Source organism: Gigantopelta aegis, chromosome 1 (genome assembly GCF_016097555.1).
Source record: "Gigantopelta aegis isolate Gae_Host chromosome 1, Gae_host_genome, whole genome shotgun sequence".
NCBI lineage: Eukaryota > Metazoa > Mollusca > Gastropoda > Neomphalida > Peltospiridae > Gigantopelta > Gigantopelta aegis.
In genome coordinates this window covers 2,269,293-2,290,264 of record NC_054699.1, presented here as the reverse complement: position 1 = coordinate 2,290,264, position 20,972 = coordinate 2,269,293, and the positions used below count along the sequence as shown (strand labels likewise).

Genomic DNA, 20,972 nt, shown 5'->3' with positions numbered 1-20,972 from the left:
TCAGATTGTTTTAAAAAGTAAAACGTTTACAGTGTAAATAAAATGTTTGTACATGTACTGTAGATCCTAACTGGTTTTATTTCTTCATCAGTGCTTCGGACTAACTCTTTACTTGTAATCTCATACTAATAAAAACCAATTAAAAATATATATATATATATCAAGCTTTTTATTTCATTTCCTCCATATAGAAAAGATTTGCTTCTTTTTGTTTGCTTGTTGACTACACGTTGAAGCCAGCAGTGATTATGAATGATACTGTTCTCTGTAGATCACTTCTTGTGCCGTACAGCTTCTTCTGGAGAGTTGTTGTAGTTGTCCAGGTAGTCTCCCTCAGCTGCTGTAGGTTTATGCAGTCTTGGATGACATGTTCGGTCGTCTGTTCTGCTCTCCACAGGAGCACATGGAAGAAGGTACCAGCTGGAACCTCTTGTGCATATGCTGGTTCAGCCTGTTGTGTCCAGTCCTTAGTCGGAAAATGATGACCTGTTCCTGATGGGACAGCAGGTAATAATCATTGGTTTGTTTGGGAGGTCTATAGAGAGATTTAATATGGAATTTCATCTCTTTGTATGTCACCCAGTTATCTTCCTGTTCTTTAGCTGCACCCAGTTTTGCCAGTCTGTCTGCATTTTCATTTCCTGGTATGCCACAGTGAGCAGGGATCCATTGTAACACGACTTGGTTAATACTGCTGATAGGATGTAGGGCTTCTGAAAGTATGTCAGGCTTGTTGTTTTCAAGAGTCTGGAGAGCAGAGAGAGAGAGCATCAGTCAGGACATGTGAGCAGTTCTCCTCTCTGGTGCTGATGATGTGGGCAGCATGAATGAGAGCTTCAATCTCTGCAGCATAGTTTGTGCAGTGTTGCCCTGTAGGAAAATGTGCCTCCTCTGTAGCCACTAGGGTCCATGATGTATGTTCCAGCCCCTTCATTTTCCACTGCATTTGTTGCAGATCCATCCGTATATACCTGTGTCCATGATGTCTCTGGGTACTGTTCATCAATCATGGCCAGTGTCAGGGCTCATTTGTATGGTTCACTGTGTTCCTCTCCAGAGGTGAGGTGTTGGACCACTGTGCAGATCTTTACATTGTCCAATTGTGGTTCCCATGGTGCAATGCAGCTGACAGTACTAACTTGATGGATTTTATCTGGGAGTCGTCCCTCATGTTGCCTCAGGAGTGATTTGCTCTGTTTATGAAAGCTAGTTCTTTTGAGTCTGTTGCAGGGATAGTCATTGAAAAGATTTGCTTATATGCAATCGAGTTAAAGTTTGTTTTGTTTAACAACACCAAAAGAGCACATTAATTAATTATTCATCAATATATTAGAGGTCAAACATTTGGTAAGTTTGACATGTAGTCTTAGAGGAAACCAGCTACATTTTGTCATCAGCAGCAAGGGATCTTTTATATGCACTTTTCCATAAACAGGACAGTACATACCATGACCTTTCATACAGCAGTCATGGGGCACCAGTTGGGATGGGGGAAAACAATTAAAACCAGTTGGAGAATGGGTCCACAAAGGGTGTTCAATCTTTTGACCCAAGTACCTTAGGCGTGTGCTCAACCAAGCCAGAACCCACCCCTATATGCAAAAAGACCTTGCTGGTAGTACTATACCAAATAACTTCCAGCTGGGTCAAAGTTCGAGGTGCACCCAACTTTTAATAGAGAAGTGAACACCACGAGTCCTGTGATTGGTTATAAATGTGAGTGTGTTGGTTGTAAAAAATAATAGTTTCATGTGGGTAAAATAAATGTGCAATTTTATTTCATCTAGTACCAATGTGTCAAGTAGCCTTGTGCTTGAAACATGTATGGGGTACCTGTAAAAAAAAGTACTCGAATTTTGTGCGAAACTAGGGTAGTCATAGACGCTACCCGTTATCTCAGAAACGAGCAGCTTGACCCCCATTTTTTTCTGATTCACTTTAAGTGTAAGGGGTGGTAGTATTTATATCCGTGGCGTTTATGTCGGTTGATACGTTGCAGGTAGGAGTTTTAGCCGCATATGTTACTATTGTCGTCTATGGGATTTGATTTGGTAGTATACACCCTGCTTGTGTATTAACGTCACTTAAAATTCTGAACCACATTGCTAATAACTATGATCATTTATTATCCTACCTTTAATTGCTGTCAGATTTTCTCCACATTTTGTCCAGACATAAATCGTGAAAAAAATAAACATGCAAGTTTTCACTGTCTGCCATTTTGCTTTTTTTATAGAATATTCTTCAATAGGGATGGAAACCTCCGAAGTATGTAACATAATTAATCGGACTTCATGACAATTGCATTATACCTCAGCGCATGTCATGACATTGTTAGATTATGTCATATCGATCCACCCTCTTGAAGAGTTCCATAAAAACACAAACTGGCAGCCAGCAATATATTGCATGAGTTTTATCCTAGGAGATCTCAGCGAAGTCCGTTCAGATTACATGCTTGTAATCAAGCAAGTGTAATATGTGTCATTGTAATGGGGTTTTCACGATCTGTGTTTGGACAAAGTGTCGTAATGGTAATTAAAGGCAGGAGAGTAATTTATCGCAGTTGTTAACAATGTTGTTCAGACTTTAAGTATATCTCTTCTACACAGACTTACATGTTTTCTTTTTAAAGGCCATGGTATGTGCTGTCCTGAATGAAAGAATACCTGTAAAAGATTACTTTGTTAGGGATATTTTAAAAAAATCATGGAGTTGGAGCTGTTACTCAATGCATTACAAGACTGGATATTTTGGAATATAACTAGTCATCACTTTCTTGTGTGTGTGTGTGGTGGGGGGGGAATGTAGTTCAATGGTAAAACACTTGATACACAGTCTAACATCGATCCCCATCGGTGTGCCCACTGGGCTATTTCTCAGTCCAGCCAGTGCACCGTGACTGGTATATCAAAGGCTGTGGTATGTGCTATCCTGTCTGTGGGATGGTGCATATAAAAGATCCCGTGCTACTAACAGAAACATGTAGCGGGTTTCCTCTCTAGGACTCAATGTTAAAATGACCAAATGTTTGACATCCAATAGCCAACGAATAATTAATCAATGTGCTCTAGTGATGTCAGTGAAGAAAATGACCTTTAACTTTTTCTTGTGTGGGTTGTATGTGTGTTATTGTGCTGGTGGGTCATTCACAATCTGTGTAGCAAGGATATGACCTTGTTGGAGAGGTTATCTTTGTGTACAATGGGATGTCATAAGATGCCACATACCTTACACTACTAATCTAGAGATACATTCATTACATTCATGTCAAGGCCTAAGTATATTCCCCACCAAAAAATAAGCAACATATTTTTTTTTTTTTTTTTAAATATATAAATCATGTTTCCAACCATATGTTGACTTATTTTAACAACATTGGTGACGTATCACACACACAAGCCTGTGCTAAAACACCCCAAAATTACTAGCATAAATTGAACAAGAATGGACATTTTCTAATTACCTTTTCAATTTAAAAATATATCATATTGATAATAAATTGCTGATTTTTTGTTTTTAAGATTATTATTATGTTAAATAGGTTTTCTTTACTGGAAAGATGCCTATTCAAAATTCCTATATCAATTTATGTATTAATTTTTTTTTTAAATAGCATTAGCAAAATCGATTTTTAAAATCCTGATTATTTCTACTTTATAGAGATGGCCATCTTTATGAAAGGAATTGTCTCCCCTTAGTCAAATGTGACATGACTGCCAGAATCCAATTACTTGACCTGCACTTGTTTACATAGAGAATGTAACAGAGTCACCAACAAAAATGGATTCTGAGACAGGTTTTGCCAGCACCAGCAAGTGTGGTGAATTTGTTATGAAAACACTGTTTATGTACGATGTACTGGAATCATTTCAGTTTGAGGCTGTATTTACAGCTGTTGAGAAAAATGTACTGACTGTGACTGGGTCTCTGGGCAGTGGGCTGTGACTGGGTTCTTGGGCTGTGACAAGGTCTTTGGGCTGTGACTGGGTCCCCAGAGTGTGGGCTGTGGCTGGGTCTCTGGGCTGTGACTGGGTCCCTGAGCTGTGACTGGATCCCTGGGCTGTGACGGGATCTCTGGGCTATGATTGGGTCCCTGGGCTGTGACTGTGTCCCTGGGCTATGATTGGGTCCCTGGGCTGTGGGCTGTGACTGGGTCCCCAGAGTGTGGGTTGTGGACTGACTGGGTCCCTGGGCTGTCACTGGGTTCCTGGGTTGTGACTGGGTCCCTGGGCTGTGACTGGATCCCTGGGCTGTGACTGGGCTTTGGGCTGTGGCTAGGTCTCTGGGCTGTGACTGGGTTTCTGGGCTGTGACTGAGTCCCTTGGCTGTGGACTTTGACTGGGTCACTGGGATGTGGAATTTAACTGAGTCACTGGACTTTGACTGGGTGGGCTGTGACTGGGTCCCTGGGCTGTGGGCTGTGGCTAGGTCTCTGGGCTGTGACTGGGTCTCTGGGCTGTGACTGGGTCCCCAGATTGTGGGCTGTGACTGGGTTCCTGGGCTGTGACTGGGTCCCCAGATTGTGGGCTGTGACTGGGTTCCTGGGCTGTGACTGGGTCCCTGGGATGTAGACTTTGACTGGGTCACTGGGCTGTGACTGGGTCCATTGGCTGTGACTGGGGTGTGGGCTCTGACTGGGTCCCTGGGTGGTGGTGGGCTGTGACTGGGTCCCTGGGCTGTGGACTTTGACTGGGTCACTGGGATGTGGACTTTAACTGGGTCACTGGGCTGTGACTGGGTCCCTGGGCTTTGGGCTGTGGCTAGGTCTCTGGGCTGTGACTGGGTCTCTGGGCTGTGACTGAGTCCCTTGGCTGTGGACTTTGACTGGGTCACTGGGCTGTGGACTGTGACTGGGTCCCTGGGCTGTGGGATGTAACTGGGTCTCTGAGCTGTGACTGGTTCCGAGGCTGTGGGCTGTGACTGGGTCCCTAAGCTGTGGGCTGTGACTAGGTATCTGGGCTGTGACTGGGTCCCTGGGCTGTGGGCTGTAACTGGGTCCCTGGGGTGTAGGCTGTTACTGGGCTGTGACTGGGTCTCTGGGCTGTGTCTGGGTCCCCGGGCTGTAGACTGATTGGGTTATAAGTGGACCCATTGGGATATTTCTCATTATAGCCAGTGCACCATGACTGGTTTATCTGAGGGATGGTGCATATAAAAGATCCCTTCTGCTAATTGAAAAATTTAGCAGGTTTCCTCTCAAAGACTGTATATAAAAATTACCAAATATTTGACACCCAATAGCTGATGATTAATAAATCTAGTGCTGCTGTTAAACAAAACAAACTTTAACATTAAATATTTCTTATGAAACAAAAGGGCTCTTCTGAAGTACAAATTTGAATAAGATGAAGACAAGTCTCACCATCCACAAGCTAGATGCAGACTCCGAATATTTGTTTTATCACCCTAAATTTAGTTCATACACTAGTACAGTGAACCCCCCTAAACCGGACACCCTAGGTCCAAGTAAAATGTATGGTTTTATGAGGTATCCACTTTAGAGAGGTCTCTTTTGTACTGATATTTAAAAAGGAACTATGAAAAATGTCTGGTTTTAAGATAATTCAGATTTATAGAGGGTCCATTTTGAGAGGTTTCACTGTAGTTTATAAAGAAGGCTGAGGGAAAAATAGTGATTCATAATATATAAAGTTATACTGTTATGATGTTTAGTATTACTCAACAGGTAAATAAATAATTAAGGGGGATGAAGTTAAAAAAAAACCCAACCTAATCAGGACAAAGTAAAATAGGTCATCCAACTAAACGAAAACAGGCACTAGAACTATGCCGATTGGTCTGTAAATTGTAATATCAACATACCATTTTAAAACTCCAGATGCTTCAACAAGACGCAAAAATACTACACAGAATGAACCATTGACAAGTATTTGCCTACTCAGGCTTATTAGACTTTTGTTGTAAATGCTGAAGATATTTTTCATTGTTGTGATTTTACGCGAATTTAACGATAGGGTCGTTCTCCTAGGAAAATATGTAAAAAAACAACCCCAAAAACCCACAGAAAAATTGTTTGGAGCGGAGGGAAGGGGGTTCGACCCTGAAACCCACTTCCAATAATTTTTGGCTAGGTACGACCCTACATCCATAGCCATAGGAAGATGCCGATAACACGTGTGTGTTTGTGTGTGTGTGTGTGTGTGCGTGTGCCTGTGTGTGTGTGTGTGTTTGTGTGTCTGCGCGTGGGTGCGTGCATGTGCGTGTGTGTCTGTGCGTGTGTGTGTGTGTGTGTGTGCGTGCGTGTGTGTGTGTGTGTAAACCATCGCTGTTGCTTCCTACGCCAGTGATAATTGCTACAAAACAAGTTAGAATGTTTTTAATCAACTCTGAAAGCAGTTTCTAATAACATGGAGAATTGTGAGCTACAGTCAAGCAAAGATATTCATTCAAATCCATTTGAACTTTATGTTATAGATGATTACATTTGACTCGTCTACAAAGGTTAAAGTTTGTTTTGTTTCATGACACCACTAGAGCCATAAGCGTAAAAGACGGGTGTGTGTGTGTGTGGAGGATTATCCTCCCCTAGTGCTTGAGCAAAACCTCATATTCGAGCAAAAAATACATATATTCTGGCAAAATGTGCTAACCTGAGACCTTTTTACCATGTATTTCCATCATTCTACCCTCAACATTAGCTGTAATCCATGTAAAAATGCGTACGGTAATGATTCGTTTGCAACCCTATATAGCTGTTTGGCAGTAATGCTAATATGAATAAATGGTGTAATGCAGATCGGGAAAAAGCTAACCTACCTCCCTCTCCCTACAGAAACGGGAGCTCGTACGTCTTTGACTCTAGCACGTTGATTTATTAATTATCAACAACATTTGATAATTCTGACATGGTCATAGAGGAAATCCACAATTTTTTTTCTATTAGTAGCAAAGTATCTTTTATATGCACCATCTCACAGACATGACAACCAATTCCAAAGCCTTTGATATACCAGTCGTGGAGCACTGGCTGGAACGAGAAATAGGCCAATGGACCCACCAACAGGGATCGATCCTAGAGGCTTGACCGACAGCGCATCAGGGGAGCGCTTTACCACTGAGCTACGTCCTTTGACAAAGAGGGCAACTCAAACCAAAAATATAACTTTTCCTATTTTTCTGGGAGGTGCAACCCCGCCAGGTACGGCCCTGATTAAACTGGTATTTAGCTGTACAAAGCAACTCAACGGCTTGGATTACTGGAGTCAAGGTTGCACTATACCAATTAATTTCCGGCTGGGGTGCACAACTTTTGATAGAGAAGTTAACACCACAAGTCCTGTGATTGGTTATAAATGTGAGTGTGTTGGTTGTAAAAAAAAATTAGTTTCATCTGGGCTAAAAATGTATGCAATTTTATTTGATGTAGTACCACCGTGTCAAGTAGCCTTGTGCTTGGAACCTGTAAAAAAAAGTACTCAAATTTTGTGCGAAACTAGGGGTGTTGCAGAAACATCTGGTTATACCGAAAATGAGCCATGAAAGGTACCATTTTCTGCAGTTAATACTTTGAGGTAGGGGTTGTAGTACTGGTATTTATGGGTCACAGTTTGGTTGATATATTGCATATAGTGTTTTTAAACACAAACGTTAACATGGTCGCCTATGGGATTTGAATTGGTATAGTCCAACCTCAAGGGTCAGACTAGCAATAACTTATCTCCCTTTCTTGTAATGTTGAACATGCGCAAAACGCACAGTGAGTGCGATGCCGAAATTGTAAAATGGCGGCCACTTACGGGTCGGGCAATCAAAGCCCCCCTGTAATAGGCAGGCCGTTGGAACGTGTTTTTGAGGATGCACAAACCACTGGAGAAGTTAATCTTTCAGGCAGGAAACTTAAGGATTACCCTAAAATTTCCAACAAATATGATCTCATCGATACGATCGCATCAGGTGAGACACATTTGGTTTTCTGTACAAAGTGATTTCCACCGTTACTGTCAAATGAACCCATGATCGGACAGCCACATTGTAAACATACTCGTATGTGGCAAAACTTAGATATACGTGAAAACTTAACACAATCATTACATACCGACTATTTTGTCTTACACTGTATGAGTAAGAGTGGCCAGTATGTAACAGGATACTTTCTTGACAGCTAACTTTGATTGTGGAGGCCCTAATTGGGATTGTTATTATATGTTATTATTTTATTATGACATATTCCCAGCTTTTCTTTGTTCTTAATATTCAATTTTTCAAAAGCAGTAAAGATTTTCTGAGTTTTGCTGTAGTGTACGATAACAACATGGCTACAAGCTTCAATTATTACTATTATTATTATTATTACTATTACTAATATTGTTATGTTTAAAAGTTGCGAAATTGGCATCATATGTAGTTACAGCTGTATATCTTCAGCTACTAGCTGATATTAACAATAAATCAAGTCTCCGATTTCAAGCCCTGGAAACATAATTGACATGATTATATGTCGACCCTTGAAAAATTACCAAAAAATATTAAAGTATTTCCTCTTATTGATAGCAAATGACAATCATATATAATTATATGTATACATGAGACAATTGAATAAAAGGTTATATGTACAGATTTGAAAATTTCAGTTGTTCCATATATGTGAGATACATGTGAATACGAATCGTGGAGTACTGGCTGGAACGAGAAATAGTCCATGGACCCACCGACATGGATTGATCCATATGTATATGTGGTCAATGTTTCATAAATATTTAGAAACTTGAAAGAAGTACAATTATTATGAAAATTAAACTACATTTTTTTTGAAAGATGCCTATCCAAAGTTCCCACATCATTACACGTGTCATGTATTTAAAAATGGCGGAAAAAATGCATCACCAGAATCATTAAAAAAAATCACAATTTCTATTTTATGGATATGGCCATCTTTAGGAAAAGAATTAGGGGATGTGACTTGATTGCCAGAATACAATTTCTTAATCTGCATGATATAGAACAGTGATTTTAGTGGGATTTGTTATAAAAATACTGTTTATGAGCGATATATTGCAGTCATTTTAAGTGGAGTCTGTATTTACAGTTGCTGAGATAGAAAAAAAAGAAGTAACATATTATTATTAAAATTATATAATTAAATTTCTGTTACATTCATTACAATTTAACGTCATCCCATTAGTCCAAGTGCAGCAACATGAGTTTGTTCATTTCTTGATGAATGTGAAATAAACGTCACTGATGATGTCACTTTATATTGGTAGTTTGTCTGACTGAGTGTTATTGTTTAAGGACCAAACCATAATTCAAAATAAAATATGCACTTTTAGTGCTATTATTAGAAAGTATGTTTCAGATTTAATTATAAGTATTGTCTGTTATTTCTTTTACGTTCATCTAGGTATGAACAAAAAAAGCATCTGCAAACTTATGTGAGAACAGCTTTGCCGATTCACACAGTTTGCAGATGATTTTTTGTTGTTCATACCCCGATGAAGGTAAAAGACATAACAGACAATCCTTAAAACAGTGCATCCAAAGAATAGCCAATGTTTTTTGAAGATAATGGTAATGTAGTGAGATGGCTGGGCAGTATGAGTTTGTCTTTATGTGGCCGCTGTACATCTGTGCTGACTAAAATCAAATGTGTTTGTTAGAAAAACACATACAAGTGGTACTAAACTATATTCATGATTGTCTGATCCGCTGTGACCGGGTCACTGGTCCGATTTGGTCATTGTTCGACAAATGTTTGAGAAAGTCAGTAGCCTCTTCAGAAGCTTTGGTTATAGTGCCCTATGTATTATAGTAATACAGGTGATCATTTCCACTGGCCTCGCAGAAGCTTTGGTTATAGTGCCCAATGTATTATAGTAATACAGGTGATCATTTCCACTGGCTCAGACCAACAATTCACTAGCCAGGACTAAGGGCTAGTGGATTTCTTGAACCCAGATTTGGTGTGACATCACAAAACCAATGTGGCATTCGTTGTTAAAGGCTAAAATAATGGCTGTCTACTAAATAGAAATATTGTGTTAAATATATATACCTCTAGATGAAAATATGTAACGGTCCAAATGCATTCCTTTAACAGAACTTTGTGTTTGGTTTGAAAAAACAAGCAAGCATTAAGAAAATTCAGGAACCCCAGATCAAGTCTTGTGTACTGAGGACTTCCAAAATTCATAAGATTAATCCATAAGCAATTATATATGCAGTTTTATGTTGGTAAATTCCATTTCATTATATTAAGATCTAATTTGATACAGGTAATGGATGTGATTTGGGACTTTTGACTGACAAATTTGTGTTAAAGATAGTTTTCCCTGGCTGTGTCTCTTTTTTTTCTTCTTTTTTTTTAGCTTGATGGCGACTTGCTTAAGATTTTCACCTCCCTGCTACATTGCTATTCGCCCCTCGCATGAGAGTGCGTAGTGTTTGAAATACAAAATACGTGTTTAAAAGTACTTAACCTAGGCTAGGCTGTCTTTACGTAGAACCCAGTGTGGGATACAGCTCCATGCTAGAGTGCTTGCGTAAAGAGTGCTGTGTTCCAGGACGAAGGCGCAAAGTAGCACTTTATATTGACTTGCCAGTTGGCCAGTAGATGAAAATAATCACTAACCAACTCGGGATTATTACATGTCCGGCAACATTTCAAGTGTTAATATGGAAATACTTGAATCATTATGGTTAATACTAATAGAAGAAGTCATTTTTGGGGTTTATTTAACAACACCACTAGAGCACATTGATTAATTAATCATAAGCTGTTGGATGTCAAACATTAATGCAACAAGGGATTTTTTTTAATATGCACTTTACCCCAGATGTGAAAGCACATACCATGGCCATTGTCCAACTGTGGTGCACTGGTTGGAATGAGATAAAACCCAGTCAGTTGAATGGATCCACCGAGGTGGTTTGATCCTGCAATGCAAGCACCTCAAACGAGCACTCGAATGACTGAGCTAAATCCACCTCTGTGGTTAATAAAGCTTGAATTGAAAAGTTAAAATACCGCAATCATCGAATTGGCCCAAACTGTGATATCCCATTGGAAATACCTTGGGTGAGTTCAGTATTGTGCATGATTGGCACACAGTCCTAAACAAGGGGTTTATGTTTATAGTTTTGATCGATAATTACTGTCTTGTCCAACTGATTGTGTAAAACAAAGATCTGTTTATGTCATAATGACAGACAGGTACTGCCAAAATAATCTATTCACCAAAAGACAAGTGTTCTGTAAATTTTAATTGTCATAGCAGAATCCACTGGCATATGAAAGTTGTTTTTTCCCTGCAATATTGCACTCTGAGGGTGGATTTCTCTCAAAGGGCAGTCATTTTTGTCCCATATTAACCAGTGCCTTATGACTGGTATATCAAAGGCCTATGGGAAAGACTAGTGCATATATATAAAAGATCTCTTGCCAAGGTTTCTTCCAGAGGGTAAAACATGTATGACGCCATACCCAAACATTTTTGCTGGTTTAAAAAAAAAGAAGAACCACCTTTTGACAAAATTAATTACTCTTGTCATTGCTGTATGATTTTCTTAAAACTAGCCCTTAATTCAACCCATTTCTTTTTCTGGGGGAGGCCCCCCCATGCCCTCAGTTGACTGTGGTTGCATTTAATTCCATAGCGCCATACCCAGATATTTCTTTCTGACAGAAACACTGCTTGCTCTTTATTGGTATGAGTGGCCTGTGTGGTGGCATGGAGTTGGCTTACTTTCTTGATCAAGTGTCGAAATCTATTAGATGGAAAATAGGACTTTGTAATTTAATAGAGTATGTGCTGAAGTGTCGTTAAATGAAACTTCTTTTTCTTTTCCCAGTTAGCTGAGGCCAGGGTTTTATATCTAAAATTTGACTTGATACCCTTGACTTTTGTGCATTTTATCATCATTTTACAAAACAAGGGAATTTTCAGTTGTATTAACAAAAACATCTTATTAAGCTAAGTTAGAATGTAAAACAATAATACTAGATGTACATGGATTGTATATAGTTGTATTTATTTAAATTAATAAGAAACATTGGGGAGGGAAGGGTTTTTTGTCAAGTTAAGTTTCGTTTTAAATTTTCAAAATTGTACGTCTTCATATAATAATAAAAATGGAAATTATTTGCATTTAAATTGGGAATTTTTCACTCCAAAATTTGAAATAAAACACAACATAGCCTTTGGGGAATGGTGGGGAACCGTGGGGAATGGTGCCGATAGTCGGAGTCTAGAAACATAGCTGATAAAACCTGTGAGGCTGGAACATTTTGTTCTCTCATGATAGCTTGTGAGAGACTTCTTCTTGTTAATGGCTGTTGGCAAATTTTTATCCACTTGATTTCAGTAACTGACTGCCGTCTGTTTCACTTTTTATCTGCAGTATGTTTACTAGCAGGGGTTGAAATTGACTGAAATTCCTTCTAGATATTGGATCTGGCAAGCTACAAATTCTGCAGGCTCGAATCTTGACTGCCAGATAAAACATAATTTACTCAAACTACTGTGTAACTTTATATGAATATAAAATAATAATCGATCTTGTCCCGCTGTGATATTGAAAACCGGGGCGGGACGTAGCCCAGTGGTAAAACACTCGCTTGATGTGGAGTCTGTTCAGGATCGATCCCCGTCGGTTTAGGATTGATCCCCGTCGGTGGGCCCATTGGGCTATTTCTTCTTCCAGCCATTGCTCCATAACTGGTGTAACAACGGCCGTGGTATGTACTATCCTGTTAGTGGGATGGTGCATATAAAAGATCCCTTGCTGCTAATCAAAAGAGTAACCTATGAAGTGGCGACAGCAGGTTTCTTCTCTCTATATCTGTGTGGTCCTTAACCGTATGTCTCATGCCATATGACCGTAAATAAAATGTGTTTAGTGTGTTGTTAACCTTTAGACTACTGGATTAATTTTTAACAAAAATCATGTTGAGTGGGTACAAGTTTATAATTTTTACTCACATATATTCACTTAAATGTTTCATAAATACATGAAATAAAGTTCATATATGAATCTGTAAGTATTATTTTCGTGTCTTTTTATTTTTTTTATTATTATTTTAGATCGGCTAATGGTGATTAAAATTAGGCAAAAAATCTAAAAAGTTGCGTTTACTTACGGGCATTTGTGCCAGCTGTCCAGTATTTATGTCCATTATTTCCGATAACAGTGGTTTTCTGACCAGAATTTTGTTTAAAACCCGAACTACGATTCATATTGCAATATTTGGTAATTTTAATTGTTGGTAAAACGATCAAATTTATTATCAAATTAGCTGTTACAATCAGCTATCGATCCCTGAAAATTACCGCGACGTGCCACCATTGTTGTCAAGCGAAAATACTTGCCGAAAACCACTTTTTGAACTCAAAATTTCAAGGTATTTTCAATTGAAAAAATCAAAACAAAAACGACCATTTTGAAAAACAAATCTTTTTTCTTTAATTATATTTCCATTTCCGGTGAGTGTCGTGTGCAAAACGGCGGGAAATATGAATTGGGGAATGCACTGTATATCCACTGACGTGACGTCGGGCGAGATATCTCGCCTGCAGTAGTCAGAAGGTTAAATAAAGCATTTCCTTCCTTCCCCAAGAAAACCCATCCATGATGGCAATATTTCGACCCCTGACTGGTGATGCTCCAATGATCGATTATGATCAAAAAGTGATAATTTTGGCTCTATCAATCATGAATATGATGATCAGTTATAAAAATGCAGAATTGTGTGGGGAAATGTTCAGTGTAATTATTCCTCCAATTTAGATGATAGAATTAATGTAAATATGTTTGTTTTAAAGTTTGTTTTCAAGGTGTACGTGTATGCATAAATTCATAAATAATAACTTTGTTTTGTTTAAAGAAACCACTAGAGTACATTGATTTATTAATCATCAGATGTTGGATGTCAAACATTTGGTAATTCTGACTTATAGTCTTAGAGGGGAAACATGCTATATTTTTCCATTAGTAGCAAGGGATCTTTTATATGCACCATCCCACAGACAGGATAGTACATACCATGACCTTTAATATATTAGTTGTGGTGCACTGGCTGGAACAAGAAATAACCTAACGGGCTCACTGATGGGGGATTGATCCAAGACCAACTGTGCAACAAGCGAGCGCTTTACCATTAGGCTATGTCTTACCCCTCACTGATGGGGTTGATTCAAGACCAACTGTGCAACAAGCGAGCGCTTTACCATTAGGCTACGTCTTGCCCCTCGCATAAATTTATACAGAAAAAAGTTATTAAAGCTACAATTAGCTAGATATAGGCATAGGCAGGGTTTCTGCCAGAGGGTAAAACAGATACGATGCTATGTAACCAAATTTTTTGCATTTTTTTTTTTAAAAAGGTAACATTTTGACAAAATTAATTACTCTTGTCGTCAATGTATGATTTTTTGAACCCTAACCCTAAACTTAACCCATTTTCTTTCTGGGAGAGGCCCCCTATACCCCCTTTTGACTGTGGTTGCATTCAATTCCATAGCGCCAAACCCAAAAATTTCCGTTCTTTAAATCCTTGTTATGTTGCTAATCATTTTAACTGGTTTAATCAAAAGTTGATCTGTTGGTGTAAACTGACTATAATCGATGATCGATGATGGATGATGAAATTCCAACTGGTTCGCAAAACTGACATGTACCTTTATGATCATCTGCTACAAGCTTCTCTTTGAAGCAAAAAGCCTTCATTTATGACTTACTTTTAAATATGTCCAATTGGTGTTCTAGAGATGAAACATGTTGCTATCACATGACTATTCTTGTTGTCAGCAGAAAATACTCTTTTGTTAGCAGCAAATAATTTTTCTTGTTAATAAGTAATATTTTCTTGTTGGCAGCAGATAATCTTTTATGTGCACTTTCCACTGATGGACAGGATAGTACATAAAACATTTTTTATCTATAGGGTCTTGATCCTGGTGAGCAGGCTATAAATGCATGCATGGTCCATTCTTTAAATCCTTGTTAAATGTTGCTATCATTTTAACCGATTGTTTAATCAAAAGTTAATCTTTTGGTCCAAACTGATTATAATCGATGATGAAATTCCAAGTGGTTCCCAAAACTGACATGTACCTTCATGATCATCTGCTACAGGCTTCTCTTTGAAGCAAAAAGCCTTCGTTTATGACTTAGTTTTAATTATGTCCAATTGGTGTGCTAGAGATGAAACATGTTGCTGTGTCACATGGCTATTCTTGTAATAGTGTAAATAGCAGTGTAAATTAAAAAATAAAATCTTTATAAATTACCATCAAACTGCATCGTTTTTGTGTGGTACAAGTTTTAAGGCAACTGATGGAACATCCTAGGCAATCTGAATGACACAACCGTAATACATGATCGGGGCTGTATCTCTGCACAAAGCAGAGTGGAATAGGCATTTGGCAAAACAGTGGATGCTTCCATGGATCTCTATCTAGGAGAACAGCAACTCCTGAGGAAATCATTTGCAGGGAATTTCACTCCTCTTGTATCACCACAAAGTTTATTCCATCAATCTTGCATCACTACAAAGAGGACTGCCACTCCTAGATTAGTTTACTAAAGCACGCGCAGTTCTACATGTAGTCTGTTTTTACTGCATTATCTTTTACCCTGTACTGAAAATGAGATTTAAATGTTTAATTTAATGGTACTTTGTAAAGAAAAATGTTTAGTTATACTGGATTTCTTTTTACTTTTTTACTTTTTTTTTATTTGAGTTGGTATGGGTTTTTATATCAATTTTTACTTGATTCATTATGAAGTTAAATGTCAGTTCATCAGTTTTCTTTAACGCAAACGGTTATTATTCAACAAAAAACACTATAGTTTTAATTATACCTGTGCAGTTAAAATTTCAATGTCATAATTGCAGGGCTAGTTGAATTTGAGAAGGGCCAGTAAGATTTTTCTTCAACTGGCCCTGCTGGCGACTATGGTTTTGATGTTAATTTTCAACCCTGATAATTATGTATGTACATAAATGTATACACAGGGAACACTGATTGTGGAATCATTCTAACCCAGCTCACACTTGATGAGTTAATCATAGGAGATTTGAGGAAGTACAATTTAATCTATTTCTGTCAGAGCCACTCTCATACTTGTAATATAGCAATCAGAATTTCTTCTGGAACAGATCCTTGAATTACTTTGTCTGTTGTGCTTATGTAAAGGTATTAGGATACCCATTGGCTCGGGGCAGGGTGTGTGTGGATATTTATGAATATTATTTTAATTATAACTTACACAAGGGGCATAGTGGGTATTTTGTTTGCAAACAAAAATTGCAGATTTTTTTATTTGTACGCACAAATTCTTCCAGATTCAAATTTTTAATTTTAGTAATGTATTAATTTAACGATGAATCTCAAAACTTTTCCACTTCTTGTTTTTTGATGAGGGGCGGGATGTAGTCCAATGGTAAAGTGTTCACCTGGTTGGTCTAGGATCGATCCCTGTTGGTGGGCCCATTGGGCTATTTCTCTTTCCAGCCAGTCCTCCACAACTGGTGTAACAAATGTCATGGTATGTAATGTCCTGTTTGTGGGATAAAAGATCCTTTACTGCTAATTGGAAAGAATCTTTTAGCTCATTGTGTGGTGGCAGCAGGTTTCCTTTCTCTTTATCTGTGTGATCCGTAACCATATCTCTGATGCCATATAACTAATTAAAATGTGTTGAGTTTATCAGTTAAATAAAATTTCCTTCCTTTTTGTTCTTTGATTAAAAAAAACCCTCACAAAAATCTCTTACAACATGTAAGCTGTCTTAATCTTTACAAGATCCCGGGTGCAGTTTTGTGGAGTTTTTTGTCTCATTTTTATCTCTGACTCTAGAACATTTGGCACACTTTTAACTTGAAGCGTGTGTATTCTAATCTGAAGGATTTTTTTTTTTTTTTTTTTTTTATTTTTTTTTTTTATTATACTCTTTAATTTAAATACCTTTTTGTAGTTTGAAGATGCGTTGTGGATTGTTCTAGTTAGAAGCTTTTTTGTATAATTATATTGGTTTAGTCTGAAGTTGTATTCCAAATGTTTGTGTTTTAGTTTAATTTTTTTTTTAGGATATGCAAAAAATAGAATTCTACTTACGTCTCCATTAGATACCGTTTATCTTACTGCTCGTTTAAAAGTGTATTCAACTTGCTTTCACTTGTTAGATATGTTTTAGAATAATTTGTTGTACGGTAAATGGTATATACCAGGGATGTCGGAAGCGGTATGGGCCGCCATATTTTTTGGCCAGGAACGTTTTTTTCTCTTCCTATGGCGCTCACATAGTATAGATCCATCATATACATTGGTTTCATGGCATACCAACTTTTAATTGCTTCCAACGCTCCTGTCTTTAATATAACCAGCTACTCATGTAACTATATTCTTTATATATCTGCATCTTGTGATGTGTTTTCCCTCATCAAACAGATGCTTCCATTGTGAGGTCAAGTGTGGTGGGTGTCGGTTGGGCAGGAAGTGATTGACCACTTGGTAGACTGCCTGAATGTGAGCTGTGAGCTGTGAACTGAACTGGGCTTGTTATGACTGTGTGTATTGTTAAGCTAGTTGTGGGTTTGTGGGTCGTGTTTACGTCTCTCTCCGACCACTGTTGACACAGTATTGTGTACAATGTACCTGTATTATGTAGTGTTCAACAATAGTCTAGCATACGCTTTATCAGACATCAGATACATGCATTGCAAAATATAGACTAATAATTATTAAATTTTGAAAGAAAAACCATGATCCATCCACACTTAGTTTTTTAAATCTTGATTTATTTATTTTAATATATGTGTGATAGCATTGACTGTTCAAAGGAAAAATGCACTGTTTTCACCGTGAATAAGGGGTGGGATGTAGTTTGGTGGTACAGCTGTTATCTGATGTGCGATTGATCGAGGATCGATTGCTGTCAGTGGGCCCATTGGGCTATTTCTCGTTCCAGCCAGTGCTCCACAACTGGTGTAACAAAGGCTGGTATGTGCTATCCTGTCTGTGGGATGGTGCATATAAAAGTTCCCTTGCTGCTAACTGAAATGAATAGCCCATGAAGTGGTGACAGCAGGTTTCTTCTCTTGATATATGTGTGTGGTCCTCAAGCTTAAGTCCGACGCCATATAATCTTAAATAAAATTTGTTGAGTGTGTTGTTAAATAAAACATTTCCTTCCTTCGCCATGAATAAAATCAAGGTGAGTTGAAGATTACACTCTCCTGAAAGACTGCTAGTTGAACAGTCTTATAAAGTTTCAAATAAAATTTATTAAAGATTTTAATATTGTAAGTCGATCAATGTTTTAAGCACGTATGGAGAAGAGTCAGAGTGATCACTCACCTTTTCTGGTGAAAACTGATAATAATGATATAAATTTAGTGTGAAAAAAAAGAAGAAAAAAAAGATATTAAGTAACATTTGAAAAAAGCAAACATCTGTTCATTTGTAATTAATTGTGAAGTCAATCTTTAAGTGTGTGGCCAATTTCCCCTCGATGGTCTGATTATATAGGTTTTCATAAGATTTGGTTTCTTCCACTTCACCCACTAACAAACCGTAATGAGTTGATTGAGGAGATAGAGTGCCTTCTTTATGGCACTGTTACTATGAGTTAGGAAAAAGTTGCTTGATGCAAGGTGGGAGAGTTGTAGATAGGATCTTTTAAATGCTTTACTACCTGTAGATAATGCTCAGGCCAACATTTATAAAAAAAACAAAAAAACCCAAACAATTGCTGTAACCTACATGAATGATACAGGAAACATTGGACTGAATTTACGAAGTCTGTTTTTTGTCTTACATGTATGTAACTACATACATTTATATAACTACATACATTTATATAACTATATACATGTATCTAACTACATACATGTATCTAACTACATACATTTATCTAACTACCTACATTTATATCTAACTACATACATGTATATAACTACCTACATTTATATAACTACCTACATGTATACAACTACATACATTTATGTAACTACATACATTTATATAACTACATACATTTATACTGGTTAAACACCTGCATTTAAGATAAAAATGTGTCATAAATTTGCCCATTTTGTTTTGTTTTATCTCACAATTCACATAGAGATTGCTTCACAGTTCCAAAATACTTGTAACTGATGCTGTTACAAATTTTAAAAACCAAATGATGCCAGTAATAATACTTAAACAGCTTGCATTGTTTTACAGATTTAATTTTTGAGGTTGGTGGTAAGGTAGTCCAACTTGTCCGCCAATATTTACACTTGTCCAAATAAATAGTTTTCGATTGCTTAAAATTAAACTGCATCGGACATTTTCACTTGTCCACAGGACAACCATCAAGATACATGTTGCTTGTACGAATAGATTTTCACTTGTCAGGACCCTGTATGGGACATGTATACATGTATATCACAGATGAAAAACCGCTGAAATTCTGGATTTTTATGTCACCCAAAACACGTTCCCAGCCCTCACCGTGAGCAAAATCAGGGTGAGCTGAAACTCACTGTCCTGAAGTGGTGAGCACTGGGCAAACAATCACATGAAGTTTTAAATAAAATTTATAAACATGTTTATTACAAGACAATCAATTTGCCTCTGTTGTAAAACATCCATTTAAACCACAGCATTTAAAAATTTTTTTTATATTTTTCAATGGACATTTTGAAGAATACATGTATTGCTTCCCATTTCATGAAATGAATTTGGAGTCTTGAATAAAATTATAAATGAGTAGCAGGGGCAAATGGTCCGCTTTCAGAACTAAAACATTTAACATACAGGTTTATACATATGGAGTTTCTGGTGGTGCAAAAACAAAATAGAAAAAGGGTCCACTTGTTCATATTCGAACTTGCCAGGTCCAGATCATGCTACACCCCTGAGAAGAAGATCAATTGTCGCTTTCAGTGATGTATTCTGTTTGTCTATATCTATATCTATTTGCTTTGTTCTTCGCCTGGCACGTGCCGACAGTTGTAGCCAATGTTTTGATCGGTTACCTAGGACACTTGCAGTTGCCAGACGGTATTTTTCTTCACATTAATCAGTGCAGGGTCTGTGTGATATATATAAATAGTTTGCACTCGGTAAAATTCTGCAAGCGCATGGCTTCTTAACTGAGCAAAATACATATACACAAAGAAGCCTTGCTCACTCTAATATATGTTGTCTGCTGGCATGGGTTTCTGGTACTGCTGTTTAAAATGGCAAATGGTTTTTTATCTTGTGTTGCTAAGTGGAAAACGTTTTTATCACACTGTATTTGTATGTGTATATTATGTTACGACTGAACTCAGTGTTGTTATCCCCTGTCTATAAAAGCATGAAAATAGTTTCAGGTTTACAACACTATGATGACAGTACAGTTCTGAGCAGATCTTCATTGAACACAGCAATGTTTGGTTAAACAAAAAAACTAAACATAATAATAAAAAGCTTCAACCCACATACATTTTTATCAACAGTGTTTTATTCAGATGTAAGATACAGTGTACAATAATCATACACAACTTATTGTTAATGTAATGAGACCAGTAAATTATGTATGTATGTATTCCTCTGATGACACAAATGGATGGCCCTCGTGTGTAATAAAGTTCTGATGTGAATGAATAAATAACAGTGTCTGTGAAAGCTCAACTAGTTAAAAACAAGCACTCTGGATTACTGCTAAAGCAATACATGTCCCCTACCAGATAGGGGTGTAACAAATACACATGGTGGTGAGTTAATATGATACATACATCACAAATATGAGGTGACGAATACGAATATGTATTCACATCTATGAATACAAATGAGAAAAGGTTTTGCAGAAAGGAAGAACAATATTTTTTTAAAGGTAAAAATTGATTAATAATGGATGTTTTTTGGGCTATTTCTCGTTCCAGCCAGTGCACCATGACTGGCATACCAAAGGCTGTGGTATGTACTATCCTGTCTGGAATGATGCATATATAGCTCATGAAGTGGCGACAGCAGGTT

At 37.6% G+C, this 20,972-nt stretch overlaps 2 protein-coding genes across 11 annotated transcripts in view; one reads left to right on the top strand and one right to left on the bottom strand.

Moving 5' to 3' along the window:
* Positions 1-348: 348 nt before the first annotated feature.
* Positions 349-6,113, bottom strand: LOC121368513 (cell wall adhesin EAP1-like). Its single transcript, XM_041493253.1, has 3 exons — positions 6,108-6,113; positions 3,918-5,070; positions 349-713 (listed from the first exon to the last, which is right to left on the bottom strand). The coding sequence occupies exons 1-3, from the start codon at positions 6,111-6,113 to the stop codon at positions 349-351; spliced, it is 1,524 nt and encodes a 507-aa protein (XP_041349187.1).
* A 1,626-nt stretch (positions 6,114-7,739) lies between these two features.
* The window catches only part of LOC121369111 (leucine-rich repeat and calponin homology domain-containing protein 2-like), a 139,321-nt gene continuing 126,088 nt past the window's right edge, over positions 7,740-20,972 (top strand). For all 10 annotated transcript variants that reach the window (XM_041493991.1, XM_041494033.1, XM_041494042.1 and 7 more), the window contains exon 1: positions 7,740-7,917. In XM_041493991.1, coding sequence (XP_041349925.1) covers positions 7,746-7,917 — 172 coding nt within the window. In that variant the 5' untranslated portion in view covers positions 7,740-7,745. The remainder of the gene's footprint in view (positions 7,918-20,972) is intronic.